The 16,001-nt window shown below is 46.0% G+C and overlaps 1 protein-coding gene across 2 annotated transcripts in view; it reads left to right on the forward strand.

Moving 5' to 3' along the window:
- Nucleotides 1-16,001, forward strand: part of LOC120404414 (toll interacting protein) — a 56,676-nt gene that overhangs the window by 12,115 nt on the left and 28,560 nt on the right. For both annotated transcript variants that reach the window (XM_039536898.1, XM_039536897.1), the window contains exon 2: nt 13,922-14,071. In XM_039536898.1, coding sequence (XP_039392832.1) covers nt 14,033-14,071 — 39 coding nt within the window. In that variant the 5' untranslated portion in view covers nt 13,922-14,032. The remainder of the gene's footprint in view (nt 1-13,921; nt 14,072-16,001) is intronic.

The following is a 16,001-nucleotide window of genomic DNA, read 5'->3' on the forward strand; positions in this document are numbered from 1 at the left end:
ATATGATGGATTATTGCTCACTTACCTGCAGTGTCAAAGAGTCCTGTGGCACCTTATAGGCTAACAGACGTATTGGAGCTTAAGTTTTCGTGGGTGAATTTGTCTGACGAAGTGGGTATTCACCCACAAAAGCTTATGCTCTATTACTTCTGTTAGTCTGTAAGGTGCCATAGGACTTTGTCGCTTTTTACAGATCCAGACTAACATGGCTACCCCTCTGATACTTACCTGCAGTGTACGTCTTGTTTTCTAAAATCAGGCCTATGCCAATAAAAGTAGACTTATACATAGGGTAAGGCAAATCTCTTTCTTAAGGAACTTTAATCATATTTGTTCTGTACTAGTAGCTTTACTATCACAACCCTATATATTTCAGTAGGGCCAGTTGGAGCCCTTGTTAGGGCTTGCTGACCAGGAAAGATAACTGGCAAGCCATTGACGCTAGTGGTAGTATTGTAGGAAAGAGTCAGGGGTGTGTAGGACAGAGTGGTATGGATTCAGTTCCCTCTAACATTGCTGTGTAGACATTCCTTAAGCACAAGGTTAGTGGGACTCGAGTCAGCTGACCCATGTCAGGGAACCCTGGGCATGAGCATCTACATTGCATTTGAAGCCTGGGTCATAGGCGGCGTGTTCTATGGGCCCGTGGAGCCCAGGCCCCACCAATAATCCCGAGGGTGGGCCCAGCTCCACCAATGTTCGGGCCCCAGGCCCTGTGCTCTGGGGGTCCCCGCGCCAGCAATGTGGGCGCTCTTACCTCAGCGGCAGCTCTCCCCAGCCCTGGAGAGGCTCCGGGGCTGACTTGACTCACAGCCCATTGGCCGGGAACCCCAGCCAATGGGAGCTGCCGGGGGCGGTGCCGGAGCTGCCTGGCCGCGCCTCCACAGCAGGGAGGGGGAGGGAGCCACAGGCAGCGGCTCTCAGCCCCGGGCAGAGCGAGCAGCAGGGTCTGTCACTGTCAGACAGACACAGCCGGTGAGCTCTGGGGGCAGCCAGACACACACACACACACACACAGCTGTGGGACAGACACACACACGGACACAGCCAGGGGGTTGTGGGACAGACAGACACAGCCAGGGATGATGGAGGCAGACACACACAAGGACACAGCTGGGGGTTGTGGGCAGGGCCAGGTCTAGGTTTTTTGCTGTCCCCCTTCCCAGCCCTGGGCTCCCCCCGTACCCTCCTGCTGCCCCAGTCCTGGGCTCTCCCCCCACCCACATACACACCCTGTCACCCCAGCGCTGGGCTTCCCCCTTTCCTCCCCACCAGTGCCCTCCCTCCACCCTGCTGCTGCCCTAGCCCTGGGCTCCCCACACCAGTGCCCCCCCCACACCTCCTTCCGCCCCAGCCCTGGGTCACTGGTAACTCGCTCCCAGGGTGGGTCGTTCAGCCGGAATTTTGGATGTGCACAAAACACAGACAGGATTGGTTCCCATATGCTTACAGAGCTGCAGTAAAGTGGAACAATTTTCAGCTTGTGTGATTGGAGGATATCTGGATGCATATTATAAGACTGTCCTCCATAAATGAGGAAAAGTTGAGGAGCCTTTATTATTCTTTTGTTCCACTCTTTCTTTCTATGGGGAATTTGCCAATGCAATCTCACTGTCTTCCTTTCAAACAAACAAAAAGGCAATGGCTGTTGAAAGTAGCAATTCCAGTGCTAATAAGCATTTCTTGCTCAATTTTATCCTACTTTTTCTACAGCAAGTTACAGTGGATCAGTATATTTGATTTGGGAGAAATGAAGTAAAAGCTGCCCAAACCGAGCTTGAGCACTCCTGAATTTTGAGGTGTTCAAATCTGGAAGGCAGGTGCTGGGGGTGGGAGAGGGCTATGGGCTCCATGGGGGAGCATGGCAGCAACTGTCTGGAGCTGCACGGAGCCAGACATGCTGGTCTGAGTGGCATAGTAAGCGGTTTGGGGGTTGGAGAAGGGGTAGGAGGTTCCGGGGGGCAGTCAAGGGACAAGGAGCAGGGGAGGTTGGATGGGGCAGAGGTTCAGAGGGGCAGTCATGGGACAGGCAGCAATTGGATAGGCATGGGAGTCCAGGGGGCTTATCAGGGGACAGGTAGGGGTGGGGTCCTGGGGGAAGTTGGGTGGGGTCTCAGGAGGGGAAGTTGGGGACAAGGGGAAGGGAGGCTTAGATAGGGCTGGGGTTCCAAGGGCAGTTGTCTCGGGAGGAGGTAATCGGGGACAAGGACCAGTGGTGCTTAGATAGGGGTGGGGTCCTGAGGGGCAATTGGGGCAGGGGTCTGGGGAGGGGGCAATCAGCGGCCAGGGCTGGGATTCAAAGGGCTCTGGGCTGCTGGCAGCCGCGGGAGCCCTGAGCCCTTTAAATCCCAGCCGCGCCGCAAAGCCTGCGGGCAGCGCAGAGCCCTCTGACTCCCGGCCGCGGCTGGGATTTAAGGACTCAGGGCTCCCGCAGCTGCCAGCAGCCCAGAGCCCTTTGAATCCCAGCCCTGGCCGCCGATTGCCCCTCCCCAGACCCCTGCCCAAATTGCCCTCAGGACCCCCACCCCGTCTCTAAGGACCCCCGGGCCTTGGCCCCCGATTACCCCCTCCCGAGACCCCTGCCCCTAACGTCCCCTTGGGACCCCAGCCCCTATCTAAGCCTCCCTTCTCCTTGTCCCCAACAGCCCCCTCCTGAGACTCCACCCAACGTCCCCCCAGGACCCCACCCCCTACCTGTCCCCTGATAAACCTCCTGGACTCCCATGCCTATCCAATTGCTGCCTGTCCCCTGACTGCCCCCCGGAACTCCCTACCCCTTCTCCAACCCCCAAACCGCTTACTGTGCCACTCAGACCAGCGTATCTGGCTCTGTGCAACTCCAGACAGTTGCTGCCATGCTCCCCCATGGAGCCCACAGCCCCCTCCCACCCCCAGCACCTGCCTTCCAGATTTGAACACCTCAAAATTCAAGCTCCGTTTGGGCAGCTTTTACTTCATTTCTCCCAAATCAGTTTCCCCTGCAAGGTGCCAACTGAAGGTGTTGGAAAACAGAGATCGGGTGGCCTCCTAATGCCTGGAAAAGAGACAAAGGCCAGAGGAGGGAGTGTCAGTGCCTGTGCGGACTTCTGGGAAGTGCATGGTGTGGAAGGGGATGCTGTGATGCTTTGGAACAACTCCATACAAAGCCAGTCAGGACTCTGGGGGAGCCTCCTCTCTCGGAGCATACTGTTTCCAGGGCAAGAAGCTTACACCTTCCTGGGTCTGACCTCAGAGCATTCAGCATGCCCTTCCACATCATGCACTTTCCACAGCGAGTCTGCCCAGGTGGGTCCTGGGGCAACCAGAGGTCCCTGCACCCCAACTCCGCAGTCAGATGTGACTCTCAGCCAGACAGTAAAACAGAAGGTTTGCAGGTAAATATGCCCAATGGTCTGGGATGAGATCTGAGTTACTACAGAGAATTCTTTCTTGGGTGCTGGCTGGTGAGTCTTGCCCACATGCTCAGGGTTTAGCTGATCGCCATATTTGGGGTCGGGAAGGAATTTTCTTCCAGGGCAGATTGGCAGAGGTCCTGGAGGTTTGTTGCCTTCCTCTGCAGCGTGGGGCACTGGTCACTTGCTGGAGGATTCTCTGCACCTTGAGGTCTTTAAACCACGATTTGAGGACTTCAATAACTAAGACATAGGTTAGAGGTTTGTTACAGGAGTGGGTGGGTGAGATTCTGTGGGCTGTATTGTGCAGGAGGTCAGACTAGATGATCATAATGGTCCCTTCTGACCTTAAAGTCTGAGTCTATGAGATGACGGGAACACAGTTTAAACAGAGCTTGTTGGTACAGAAAACAGAACCCCTCTGTCAGGTCTATCTTAGGGGGTGGGGAGCCCAGAACCAAGTTCTGGGTCTCTCCCCATTTCCCCAGCCAGCTCCAAACTGACACTCCCTCCTCTGGCCTCTGTGTCTCTTCCGGACAAGGAGGCCACCTGATCTCTTTGTCCCCAACACCTTCAGTTGGCATCTTGCAGGGGAAACTGAGGCACCCACACAGTATTCAGAGAAAATATTAACATTCCCACTTCATCACAACAAGTGCAACAAAATATAATACTGTATATTGAAGTAGGCAAGTGCTGCTTCTGACTTTCCACTTTTAATTGACCCTTGTAATCTTGTGGCACTGACGCGTTATAGCTTCATTTTATATCGGCTTACAGGGCGGGAGCGGGGGGGCACCACCATTTTGGGCCCCACCAAAAATTATACAAACCTGCCGCCTATGGCCTGGGTTAAGGATTTTCTGACCCGTGCTCAAACCTAGGGGTCTGACATCCACACTGCAGTACACAAACCTGAGTCCAAGTAATTCTATCCCAGAGTTCCTAGCTCCACTAACTCCTCAGTGTCTAAACTAGCCCTATGACTGTGTTGCACTGTGGGAAAACTCTCCGGCCCACCCGGTTTCCCAACTGTGACAGTACCATTGATGGAAATCGGGTGCCCATAAGGAGCACATGAGTACATAAGATGCATAATTAGCTCTTTTGGTGGTTGTTTCAGTAGAATGACTACAATTTGAGAAGGCCTTATACTGAACTGCCTGTTTTTTATATGAATTCACTAGTTGCCAGAAAAATGATTTAATCTGCTGTTTTTTTAATGTGGGTCTAAAGATTTGCATTATTATCAGAATCCACTGGGATATCTAATGTTAAGTTTCTGTATCCAGCCAAAGATGCTGCTGTGTTCCCACTTCTGCAGTTTAAGAGATAACAGATCAAAATTGTTGAAAATACAGCAGCTGTATGCCCACCAATAGTCAAGTGCACTGCGCATGTGTGAGTGAGAGGGTTTGAGTCAGGCAAAAGTGGGATGTTATCAATCTTATCTGTGTGTTGTCTCTTTAGATACTGTAAGTGTCTGTGAAGTGGTGGTGGAATTGCCTTGTGGTTGAGGTTGTGGGAGGCTTGTCTTGTGGTGGGGGGGGGGGGGGGGCTTTTTGCATTTAAAAGGTGGTAACCATAGCCCTAGAGAGGGTAGAGGGGGCCCAGGAACAAGGAACAGAGAGTGGAGTGGGACCAAGCGGTTGCCCTGCAGGGAAGGGGAGAGGCTGAACTCCCAGCTCAGCATGGCCAGGAGAGGGATGACCCCCAACATCCTGGCAGCCGAGAACTTCCTCCTGCCAGTCAGCTTTGCTCCGTGTTCTGGGCAAACTCTACAGAGCAGCAAGGAGGAGCTGGAGTTGCAGAAAGCTGTGGGAAGTTATTTGGGTTGGCTCCCACTTACTTTCCTGACAGTGCACGCAGCCCCAGGGAGGGCAGGGGGCACCAGAGAGCACAGAGGGACCAAGTAGCTGCCCTACAGGGTGTGGGAGCAGCTATACTGAGCCAGGAGCTCTGCTGGCTCCCCCTTCCTGAAGGGCAGGCTCTCTGATAGCATGTTTGCAGACCAGTGTTCAGACAATGGGTTAACAGTGATCTAAGCAGCTCCTGTTTGCAATGGGAGGTGTGGCTTCCGTTAGCAGCAGAGTGCAATAAACTGCAACAAAGATTGTCAGCATAAAGAGGACTAAGGAAATTGCTGAAAGGATACATCCAGAGAACTTCTGGAATCTGAGTGCACGCAGGAAAGCAATAGGGCTTAGATTCTAGTTGCAGCTTAACATGGTCTTGGACCCTCCAAGTCTAGTACAGCTAGAGTGGTTTGGAGGTTCTGGAACATATTTAAGGAGAAGGAAATTGGCTGGTGGGGGTGTGACCAGTGTCCCAGGGCAGCCAATTGAGGTCACTCAGTTAGGGTGAACTGCAAAGAATGGGGCAGACAATCCCCAAAGCTGGTGGATATTCCAGTACTTAGATTTACTAAAGCAGCACATAAGAGCTTCTTCTTATACCTTACTGGTTACCAGAAGCCAACAACACAGTTCCCTTACAAATAACAATGAGGAGTCCTTGTGGCACCTTAGAGACTAACATTCCTTGTTGTTTTTGCTGATACAGACTAACACTGCTACCACTTTGAAACCAGTTTTCTTAAAGTAACCCAGCCTCAGGTCTCCACCTAGACATCTAAGTCAAATAGGAGAAGGATTACTGAAAATCTTATTCATTATAGAAAAAAGGTTCTACCAATCCCAGAAGATTGGACATGTTACCTCCCAGGTTAATGAATATTCCATATCTTACCCAAATACAAGCTTACAGCCAATTTTTATTAAACTAAAATGTATTTAAAAAAAGAGAGAGAATTGGTTAAAAGCTCAGTATACATATAAACTTGAGCACAATTCTTGAGGTTGAGTTTCGTAACAGAGATGGTGAGCTTTGTAGATGCAAAGAGTTCTTTCAGAAATAGTTCATAGGTTATAGTCCAATGTTTATATAGAGGGTGGTCCAGTCAGGACTGGGATCTCAGTCCTTATGGCTTAGGCTTCACCTGCATGAAGCCTCAAGCAGATCTGAGATGACAGGATCAGGACCCAAGCCATTTTTTATACACTTTCAGGCCTTCTTTGACAGCTCAGAATCCTTAGGTGAACAAAAGGCACTCCTGGGGACCTTGAAGTGGACCCATTTTCTAAGCATCCCTGGTGATTATCCATATAGATTAACATAAGGCAATTGCCTGTTTTTCCACCATTCACAGATGATTTGCTATACATTTCAAATAGATGAATACAGTGATACACTTGCATCTGAAGAAGTGGGTATTCACCCACGAAAGCTCATGCTGCAGAACGTTTGTTAGTCTATAAGGTGCCACAGGATTCTTTGTTGCTTTTACAGTGATACACTGTTTACAGTTCATTTAAATGTTAAGATGGCCTTTTGATCTCTGAATTAATAGAATAAAGCATAGACAGGGACTGTTTGACATTGTTGACCTCTACCAGTATATATGTAAATACACAAATACCTCCCCCATGTCTTGAAGGGTTGAGTTTGAGTCATTTATCCTGTGGGTTGCTTAACTCTTTCTGGTCATGCATCACAGGGGGACTGCTAGGAATGGAAGGTCTGGACAGTGCAGAAAGTTTCATTCCACATCAACAAACATCTTTCTTGGAGACTGTAAACTTGCTATTTTGTTTTGTAGTGGGATTGAATTAAGTCTTTTTGATACCAGGAGGTGAATAATCCTGTCTGAGCTGTGAGTTGGTTGTTTGTTTTTTTGGATGAGTGTGAATCATAGAATCTCAGGGTTGGAAGGGACCTCAGGAGGTCATCTAGTCCAACCCCCTGCTCAAAGCAGGACCAAACCCAACTAAATCATCCCAGCCAGGGCTTTGTCAAGCCTGACCTTAAAAACCTCTAAGGAAGGAGATTCCACCACCTCCCTAGGTAACCCATTCCAGTGCTTCACCACCCTACTAGTGAAAAAGTTTTTCCTAATATCCAACCTAAACCTCCCCCTCTGCAACTTGAGACCATTACTCCTTGTTCTGTCATCTTCTACCACTGAGAACAGTCTAGATCCATCCTCTTTGGAACGCCCTTTCAGGTAGTTGAAAGCAGCTATCAAATCCCCCCTCATTCTTCTCTTCTGCAGGCTAAACAATCCCAGTTCCCTCAGCCTCTCCTCATAAGTCATGTGTTCCAGCCCCCTAATCATTTTTGTTGCCCTCCGCTGGACTCTCTCCAATTTATCCACATCCTTCTTGTAGTGTGGGGCCCAAAACTGGACACAGTACTCCAGATGAGGCCTCACCAGTGCTGAATAGAGGGGAATGATCACTTCCCTCGATCTGCTGGAAATGCCCCTACTTATACAACCCAAAATGCCATTAGCCTTCTTGGCAACAAGGGCACACTGTTGACTCATATTCAGCTTTTCATCCACTGTAACCCCTAGGTCCTTTTCTGCAGAACTGCTGCCCAGCCATTCGGTCCCTAGTCTGTAGCAGTGCATGGGATTCTTCCGTCCTAAGTGCAGGACTCTGCACTTGTCCTTGTTGAACCTCATCATATTTCTTTTGGCCCAATCCTCTAATTTGTCTAGGTCCCTCTGTATCCTATCCCTACCCTCCAGCATATCAACCACTCCTCCCAGTTTAGTGTCATCTGCAAACTTGCTAAGGGTGCAGTCCACACCATCCTCCAGATCGTTAATGAAGATATTGAATAAAACCGACCCTTGGGGCACCCCACTTGATACTGGCTGCCAACTAGACATGGAACCCTTGATCACTACCCGTTGAGCCCGACCATCTAGCCAGTTTTCTATCCACCTTACTGTCCATTCATCCAGCCCATACTTCTTTAACTTGCTGGCAAGAATACTGTGGGAGACTGTATCAAAAGCTTTGCTAAAGTCCAGAAATAGCACATCCACTGCTTTCCCCTCATCCACAGAGCCGGTTATCTCATCATAGAAGGCAATTAGGTTAGTCAGGCATGACTTGCCCTTGGTGAATCCATGCTGACTGTTCCTGATCACTTTCCCCTCCTTTAAGTGGTTCAGAATTGATTCCTTGAGGACCTGTTCCATGATTTTTCCAGGGACTGAGGTGAGACTGACTGGCCTGTAGTTCCCTGGATCTTCCTTCTTCCCTTTTGTGTGGTTTTTTTATTTATTTTTTTTCTTGCAACTCATCTTTCAGCTGGAGAGGGTTGAATTGATGTTAGCTTGGTTTTTTTTAGAAGGCTGATTGTTCTCTTTGAACAGTGATTTTGACTTCAGATTTTCTGTTTCATGCTTCTAGGAGGGTTTTCACTGCGTTTGTTTGTTTTCAGCCAACTAAAATATTTGTCTGTTTGTTTGGCATTGGAGAGAGAGAAAATCCCAGCGACAATAGTTTGTCACCTTTTTCTTGGGGCCCACTCTTAAAAACATAGGGGCTCTAACTCTTCAGGAAAGCATTTGGACTATTACTTCCATTGCAGGGTCCAAAATAATAGCTTCCAGGTACAGAGCAGGTAGGAAGCTCTTCTCATCACTTAGAGACCACTAAGGGTATGTCTACACTGTAAGCATCACAAGCTTCAGCACTAGTTTCACAAGCCTGCCTGGGGATCATGGATGCATACTCAATTGCCAGCCCATGCAGAAGTCCACAATGCTTTGTCTCCGTGCTATTCTTAGTGTACTAGCTAGATTAAGGCTAGTGTGGATATGCCTACTTGAGATGTAGATTACAGCTTAGATGTACCCTTAGGGGCATTTGACAAACTTAATGGTGAAATGCCTCATTAGACTGCACAGGGTCGTTGAATGCAGTGGTGAAGGGCTTGGCTACACTTGTGAGTTGCAGCGCTGGTGGAGGCTTTCCAGCGCTGCAACTTAGTAACTATCCACACCTGCAAGACACATCCAGCGCTGCAACTCCCTTGCTGCAGCGCTGGCTGATCACCTGGTCTGCTTGGGGTGTAGCGAATGCAGCGCTGGTGATCCAGCACTGCTCGTCAAGTGTGGACACACACCAGTGCTGTTATTGGCCTCCAGGGTATTAGGAGATATCCCAGAATGCTTTTAAGTAAATTACTCTTTTCGTTTTGTTGTGAACTCGGGGCTCCGGGGCTCCCAGAGCTGCTTATCTAAACAAACACAGCTCCTGTTTGCTGTGATCAATCTGTAAGTGACTGAACAATCAAATGAGATAACCCCCTGCCTACCTCATTCACAGGGGTTGAGTGTTTGTTTGACGAGGGGGGGGGGGGGGAGAAAGGGAGTCCGTGCTGCTTATCTGGTCTGCAGGTTGTTTGCAATTAAGAGTAAGGGGTTGGGAAAATTTTCTGATTTTCAAGGCAGGGAGCTAATACATAGTGTCGGCTCCAAAAATCCCCTCCCCCCCTCCCTCTCCCTGTCACACTACACCCCACCCCCCTCTTTTGAAAAGCACGTTGCTGCCACTTGCATTATGGGCAGCTATCCCAGCATTCATCACTCCCAACAGCACTGCAAATGTGGCCACACACCAGCGCTGTTCCTACACATCTGGATGACCAGCGCTGTAAACTCCCAGCGCTGCAACTCTCAAGTGTAGCCAAGCCCAAAGTTATTTCTTTGCAAATCATCTTTAAAAACAACGGTCATGGCACAGATACTTCAAAATATAACTCTTCCTTCTGAACTCTGTTTTCCTACACTCCTTTATATTTATATATATATATATATATATATATATATATATATATATACATACACATATATATACACACACATATATATACACACACACACACACTTGGGTGTCATATATACCACCACCGATACCTCTGGAATATCCTTCGCATCAGGTGAGAAGATTGCTGCACTAATTACAGCATCCTCCCTGAAGACAATGTCCCCAGCGTTGAAACAATGATTTTCATGCACCAACTCTGTTGGGTTGGACATTGTGTGTGGATTCCAGATTCTTGCCTCCAAAAAAAAGTAGTTCTCTACTCTCAGCTTGCCACTGTGAGATCTCTGACCATGGATCAGAAGAAACACACTTTTTCATTGCATCTTTGTAGTATCTCAAGAAAACTGATGTGGTTCCGGGATTAGACTCCTAAGTCATCTCAGGACCCATATGTAAATCCGTAATAGAGATCATCCTCAAATCGAGGGATCGCTGATTATATATAAAATGTTTTTATTTTAAAAAGATAATAGGGCTGCATAAAGGTGTGGTCACAACCTGAGCAACCCTTTTTGGCCTGGCATGACACTACAGGTGTGCCCCACCTATAACTTCTTCAGGTGGAGCAGCAATAAATTGCAGTTGAACAGCCCAGGGACAAGGAGAAGCACATACATAGCATCCGGTTAGTGGTTATCTTTTTAATAAGGCTTCAGCCCAAGAATCATTACAACAATCATTTTATCAGGCCCCAGGTATAGAGTCCTATACTGACAGTCCACACCCAAGTCTCTGAATCAGGTTAGACTTGTATCCAGATACCTCAGGAACAACTGCCGCCCACTGCTTCTCTTCCTTGTTCTGCTTCCTGTTACTGTTATTCCTAGGCTGCAACTCTAGCTTGTTTTTTTGTTGTTGTTGTTGTTGGTTTTTTTTTTTTTTTTAAGGGTTAGTACCTTCCCCATGCGCGCACACTGGGGTTATTATAGTTCATAGTTAAGGCTATTATTATGTCACGGAATCCATGACTTCCATTGACCTCCGTGACATTTTCTGCCCTGGAGCTAGAGCTCCCAGCTGTTTCTGCCCCTGCAGCTTCCAGCCCCAACCCTAGTGGGGGGACCCTGCAGCTGCCTAACCACGGCGGGGGGGTTGGCGGGCATAGGACTCTGTGCCTGGGCAGCTGCAGGGTACCTCTGCCTGCCAAGGCTGGACAGCTGTGGGGAGTCCCCACTGCCTGCCAAGGCTGGGCAGCTGGTGGACCCCTTAGAGCTGTCCAGCCACTGCAGGGGGTGGGGGACCCCCCCAGAGATGCCCTGCTGCAGTTGGGGCAAGGAGACCCTATAGCTCCGACACCCGCAGCAGTGAGGGACCAGGGATCCCCAGCAGCAGTGGGTGCTGAACCTGCCTACCCCTTTTGTCAGGGATATTTTTGTGAAAGTCAGGGACAAGTCATGGGCTTCTGTGAATTTTTGTTTGTTGCCTGTGAGCTGTCCATGATTTTTGCTAAAAATATTTGTGACACAAACTTCGCCTCATTCATGGTGCTTTACAAATTCTACATTTTGATGAAGGCTCTTGGTACTAGAAAAACTGACTCTGGAACTAGGATATGAACTTTCATATTGTTGTGTTAAGGGTCAAATAGCAATTATATAAATGTTTGAAAGGTATTATGTACTTACATTTAAGCTGACTAAACAAGTATTTGAAGTACACCATTATTCTTTGCATATTTCAGGACTGATTCAGCCAAGAAGTAACCTTAAAAGATCTGAATTAATTCACAGAAACTAAATATTCAAAGCTTCTACAATACAAGACACAGGGCAGTTTTTCAGTTATTTTTGAGTTTGGGCCTGGCACAAAACAATGTTGATTGTATTGGGTTTATTAATTGAAACAAACACTGTCCATGATCACATTATATCAAGGAACCTTGGCAATTGAGATGCCTTTGCAAGAGATTTTAAATACCACGTTTGCATTCTGCCATTCTTAAATTGGCAATATGTGGCTGGACATTCAGGGAGTCTTCCTTACCCCTAGCTTTTTCAATACATTTCAGACCTGGCCTGCTGCACCTACTGTCGCTGAGATTCTAAGTCTTCTTTAGGAGTATCAGCTCTTGCCAAATTACTTTTCATAGTATCTACAAGGTATAGCAGCTATATCTTAAGAGAGCTTGTAATTCTCAAACTGTAGCTTAAAGATGTTCTAATATTCTACAATAAGATGTTGTAGATAAGCATTTGCAAGAATGACAATGTTGCTCATTTTTGTGGGATACTTCTGAGTGTCACCATTGTCGGGATATGTAATGTTCTGTAGAAAATGGAGCAGTGTATATAATGTTTTAAAATAGATTCAGGGTCTTATTTCATGCACAGTTCATATTATAAATATACAAACATTTTGCCTTTGTAGAATGATAGAGGCTGTTTTTACCCATTTCTATTCACTTTTTAAGTTGTTCCATTTGCTTAGTGGGCTAAATCACACAAGTGGAATAATGTAACACTTTAGTCAAGAGTCTGTTAATGTGTTTAACTTGATGCTTATATTCTGAGCGAGTTTATAATTTTGGTAAAACTTTCTCTGAGCTAGGACTTGATTAAAAATGAAAATCCATCCCCCCCCCCCCCATCCCAAAATTAAAGCCAATGCTTAATGACTTAGCCCGGTATAACTGTCGCTCACGGGTGTCTAGTATAGGTCTGTGGTATAGATCTGGCCTAAATCTCTTGCTGTCCTCTGATTCTTTCCTCTTATAATACAAGCATGCTTTATAGTCTTTCATCTTATAATCAACCACTGACCCCACTTGTCTTTTCAACTATGATCCCTTCAACTACTTCCCCGTCTCTCTTTCATCTCTAAGGTCAATGAACATACTGTACAATTACTGTTTGGAGTTCATCTCTTCCAATTTCATCCTAACCCCTTTCCAATCTGACTTCTGCCCTGTGCATGTCTCTGACACTGTCCTAGCTAAAGCACAGAACCAGCTCCATTCTCATCCTCCTTGATGATGAGTCATCCATCTTTGACAGTCGACCGTGGACTACTTGAAATCTTGTCCCCTTTTGGCTTCTGTGAATCTGTAATCTGGTTCTTCTCCTGCTAATTGCTTCTCCACTGTCTGTCTTTTGAAAGATCCTCCTCATCTCCCCTTCCACCAGCTTTCTGTGGGGGTTCCACGGGGCTTTGTTCTTGGTCCTCTTCTCTTCTCCCTCTATATCTTATCTCTGGGTAATCTCATCCACAAACTAAATATCCACAAAACTACCTCATTATCAACCTTTAAATCTCACCTCAAACATCTCCTTTGCCAAGATGGCTACAAAAAAAACTTGGCAATGAGTAGGCTGATGATTTGCAGTCACCACTGCTTATTATGCTGACCAGTATTGTCTTAGTTCCTTGTATTTCCCCCATCTGTCTGTATCCATTGGTTCTCTCATCTCTTATTTAGATTGTAGTCTTATTGGGGTAGACTTTTTTTTTTTTCCTGAGTTTGTGCAGCAGCTAGTACAATGGTATCCTAGTCCATGACTTAGGGAATACTGTTTATTTGTATTACTGTAGCACCTATCTTTCAGGCTTAATTTAAAAGCAAACTTTTAAAATGTGTGATGTGATTTAAATAAAAATATTACACTCACCCTTCATAACTCAGCACTGTTGTCCAAAGACCTGCATAATAATACCATTATAAGTTTCTCTTAAGCATAGCTCATGCAAAATTACCATTTTGTTCATGCCACCAAAATTAGAATAAAATCATGCTGAAGTGTCTTGGTGGGCATTTCTTTAAGTTTTCCTTCCTCCATTTCTTGTTAGAGAACCTTTTTACTAGTGGAAATGAGCTATAAATTAGAATCTGATTTCTTTGTTCTACAGGTGTATATTGGTGAACTTCCTCAGGATTTCCTACGTATCACCCCAACACAGCAGCAGCAGCAAATCCAATTGGATGCACAGGCAGCTCAACAGTTACAGTATGGGGGACCGATGGGTACAGTAGGCAGACTCAGCATCACTGTAGTACAGGTATGATTTGTTTCTCTCTTCTAATACATTTGTTAATCTGCTACATCTTCCAACAGTGGCCGCATGAGATCTGGTGCTGAAATTGAAGTTGCTACACTGATTGGATAACTTAGTTTCTAGCTAAGTGGCTCTGTGTACTGGTCTCTCATTATAAAATATGACCTCCCCACAGTGCCTAGCAGTGTTTACATACTAAATTGTACAGCATTAACAGTAATGCACAGTACTACCGTTTTCCTATTTAAAAATTCTCATCAGTATTTACTATTTTGGCCATGTACAGTAATTGAGTAGACATGTGCTTCTGTCATTGGGTTACTAAACCATCAGGAGGAGCAGCTTCCGTAACATCTTTTGTTAAAATAACTTTTGGGCAGAAGCTTTTTTTCATCAGGGTGTAAAATAAGATACTGTATGACTGCGACCACAGCTTATAATATTGGTCCTCCTTTAGTGCAGTTGAGGCTGAACTAGATGACCTCTTGAAATCCCTTCCAACCCTACATGTCTGATTCTATTTTTATTTATATATAATCAGTATACTACCTCTCCGATTCTTATTATATTGTTTTTAATGTCAAAGTGAGAAGTTTTGGTGTTTCTGGGACATTTCCTGGATAATTACTGTATCATCTTAGCCTACTAAACTTTTGCATTCTCTTCATTCAACAATTCTCTTGCCATCTAGTGTTGGTTAAGTGAACTCTTCTTCTTTTGGGGTGGGGATATTTGGAAACCAAGCTCCTGGTATAACTTGACTTACGAAATAACAGTTTTCTTCTGGCTAAGAAATTATGATAAAAGACTATATTGGAGAAGTAGATGTGAGCTAAGTTGTGCATGGCTTTGAAAGTGATGGGAGAGTCCTTACGTTTGAGACAGAAGGTTAAAGGAATTTCATAAGGGTCTGGGTACATTCTAACTGATAGACAAAGCAAATGATTTTTGGTACAGCTTTTTGGACAGACTGAAGTGAGGTAAGGCAAGGGCCAAAGAGGCTAGAGATGATGAGGTACAAGAAGTTTGGACTACCACCAGACAAAACATTGACATTATTCGAATCTTAAAATATTTTACTGCTTCACAGAGCATAATCTTCTGTGCACATCATTCAGTTAAGAAGTAGTGTGATATATTTTAATTAGTTCTCTTGTTACTTGTAAGAATATTGCAAGTCCCAAGACTTGCTTCTTCTAGTCAGCCTTTCATTGCCTCCATTCCAGACACTGTCCATATTTTTGTATACACGTTTGTAATTATAAAAATTTCAAAGGGGAATGACTTAACAGTAAACTTTTTCTCATAATTTTTCAGTTTACACCACAGTGTAAACATTGTGGCTTGGGCTCTAAAGCCTAAGGCTGATACACTTTATCCCCCCCTACCTTCAGCCCTGGTGGATGCAGGGCTCTGGGGCTCCAACTTGTGCCCTCCCCAGAGGTGTGCGATTAACATGTTTAAAAAATTATTGCATTAATTTTGTTTTCAGTTAATCTCAGGTGTTAACAGCAATTGACAGTCATAAGATATAGCCTTTACACTAAATTTGGTGCTTTTTGCTAACCACATTTATTTAGGCAGTTGTATAACTTATCATAGAATCATAGCATCAGAGAAACATAGGGCTGGAAGTGACCTTGAAGTCAAGTCCATTCCAGCCCACTACACTATGGCAGGACCAAGTAAACATAGACTGTCCGTGACTGGTGTTTGTCCAGCCTGTTCCTAAAAACCTCCTATGATGGGGATTTCATAACCTCCCTTGGAAAGCCTATTCCAGAGCTAGAAAGATGGGTTTTTTTCCCCCTAATATCTAACCTAACTGAGCATTGCTTTTTTTTTATTTGAGCGTCTGCCCACATCATAGGTGGACCCATTCAGTATCCCCTTTCTATCATGACTTCTTCTAAACTGATATTGTTTCACTCAT

Source organism: Mauremys reevesii, linkage group 4, assembly GCF_016161935.1.
Source record: "Mauremys reevesii isolate NIE-2019 linkage group 4, ASM1616193v1, whole genome shotgun sequence".
Taxonomy (NCBI): Eukaryota; Metazoa; Chordata; order Testudines; family Geoemydidae; genus Mauremys; species Mauremys reevesii.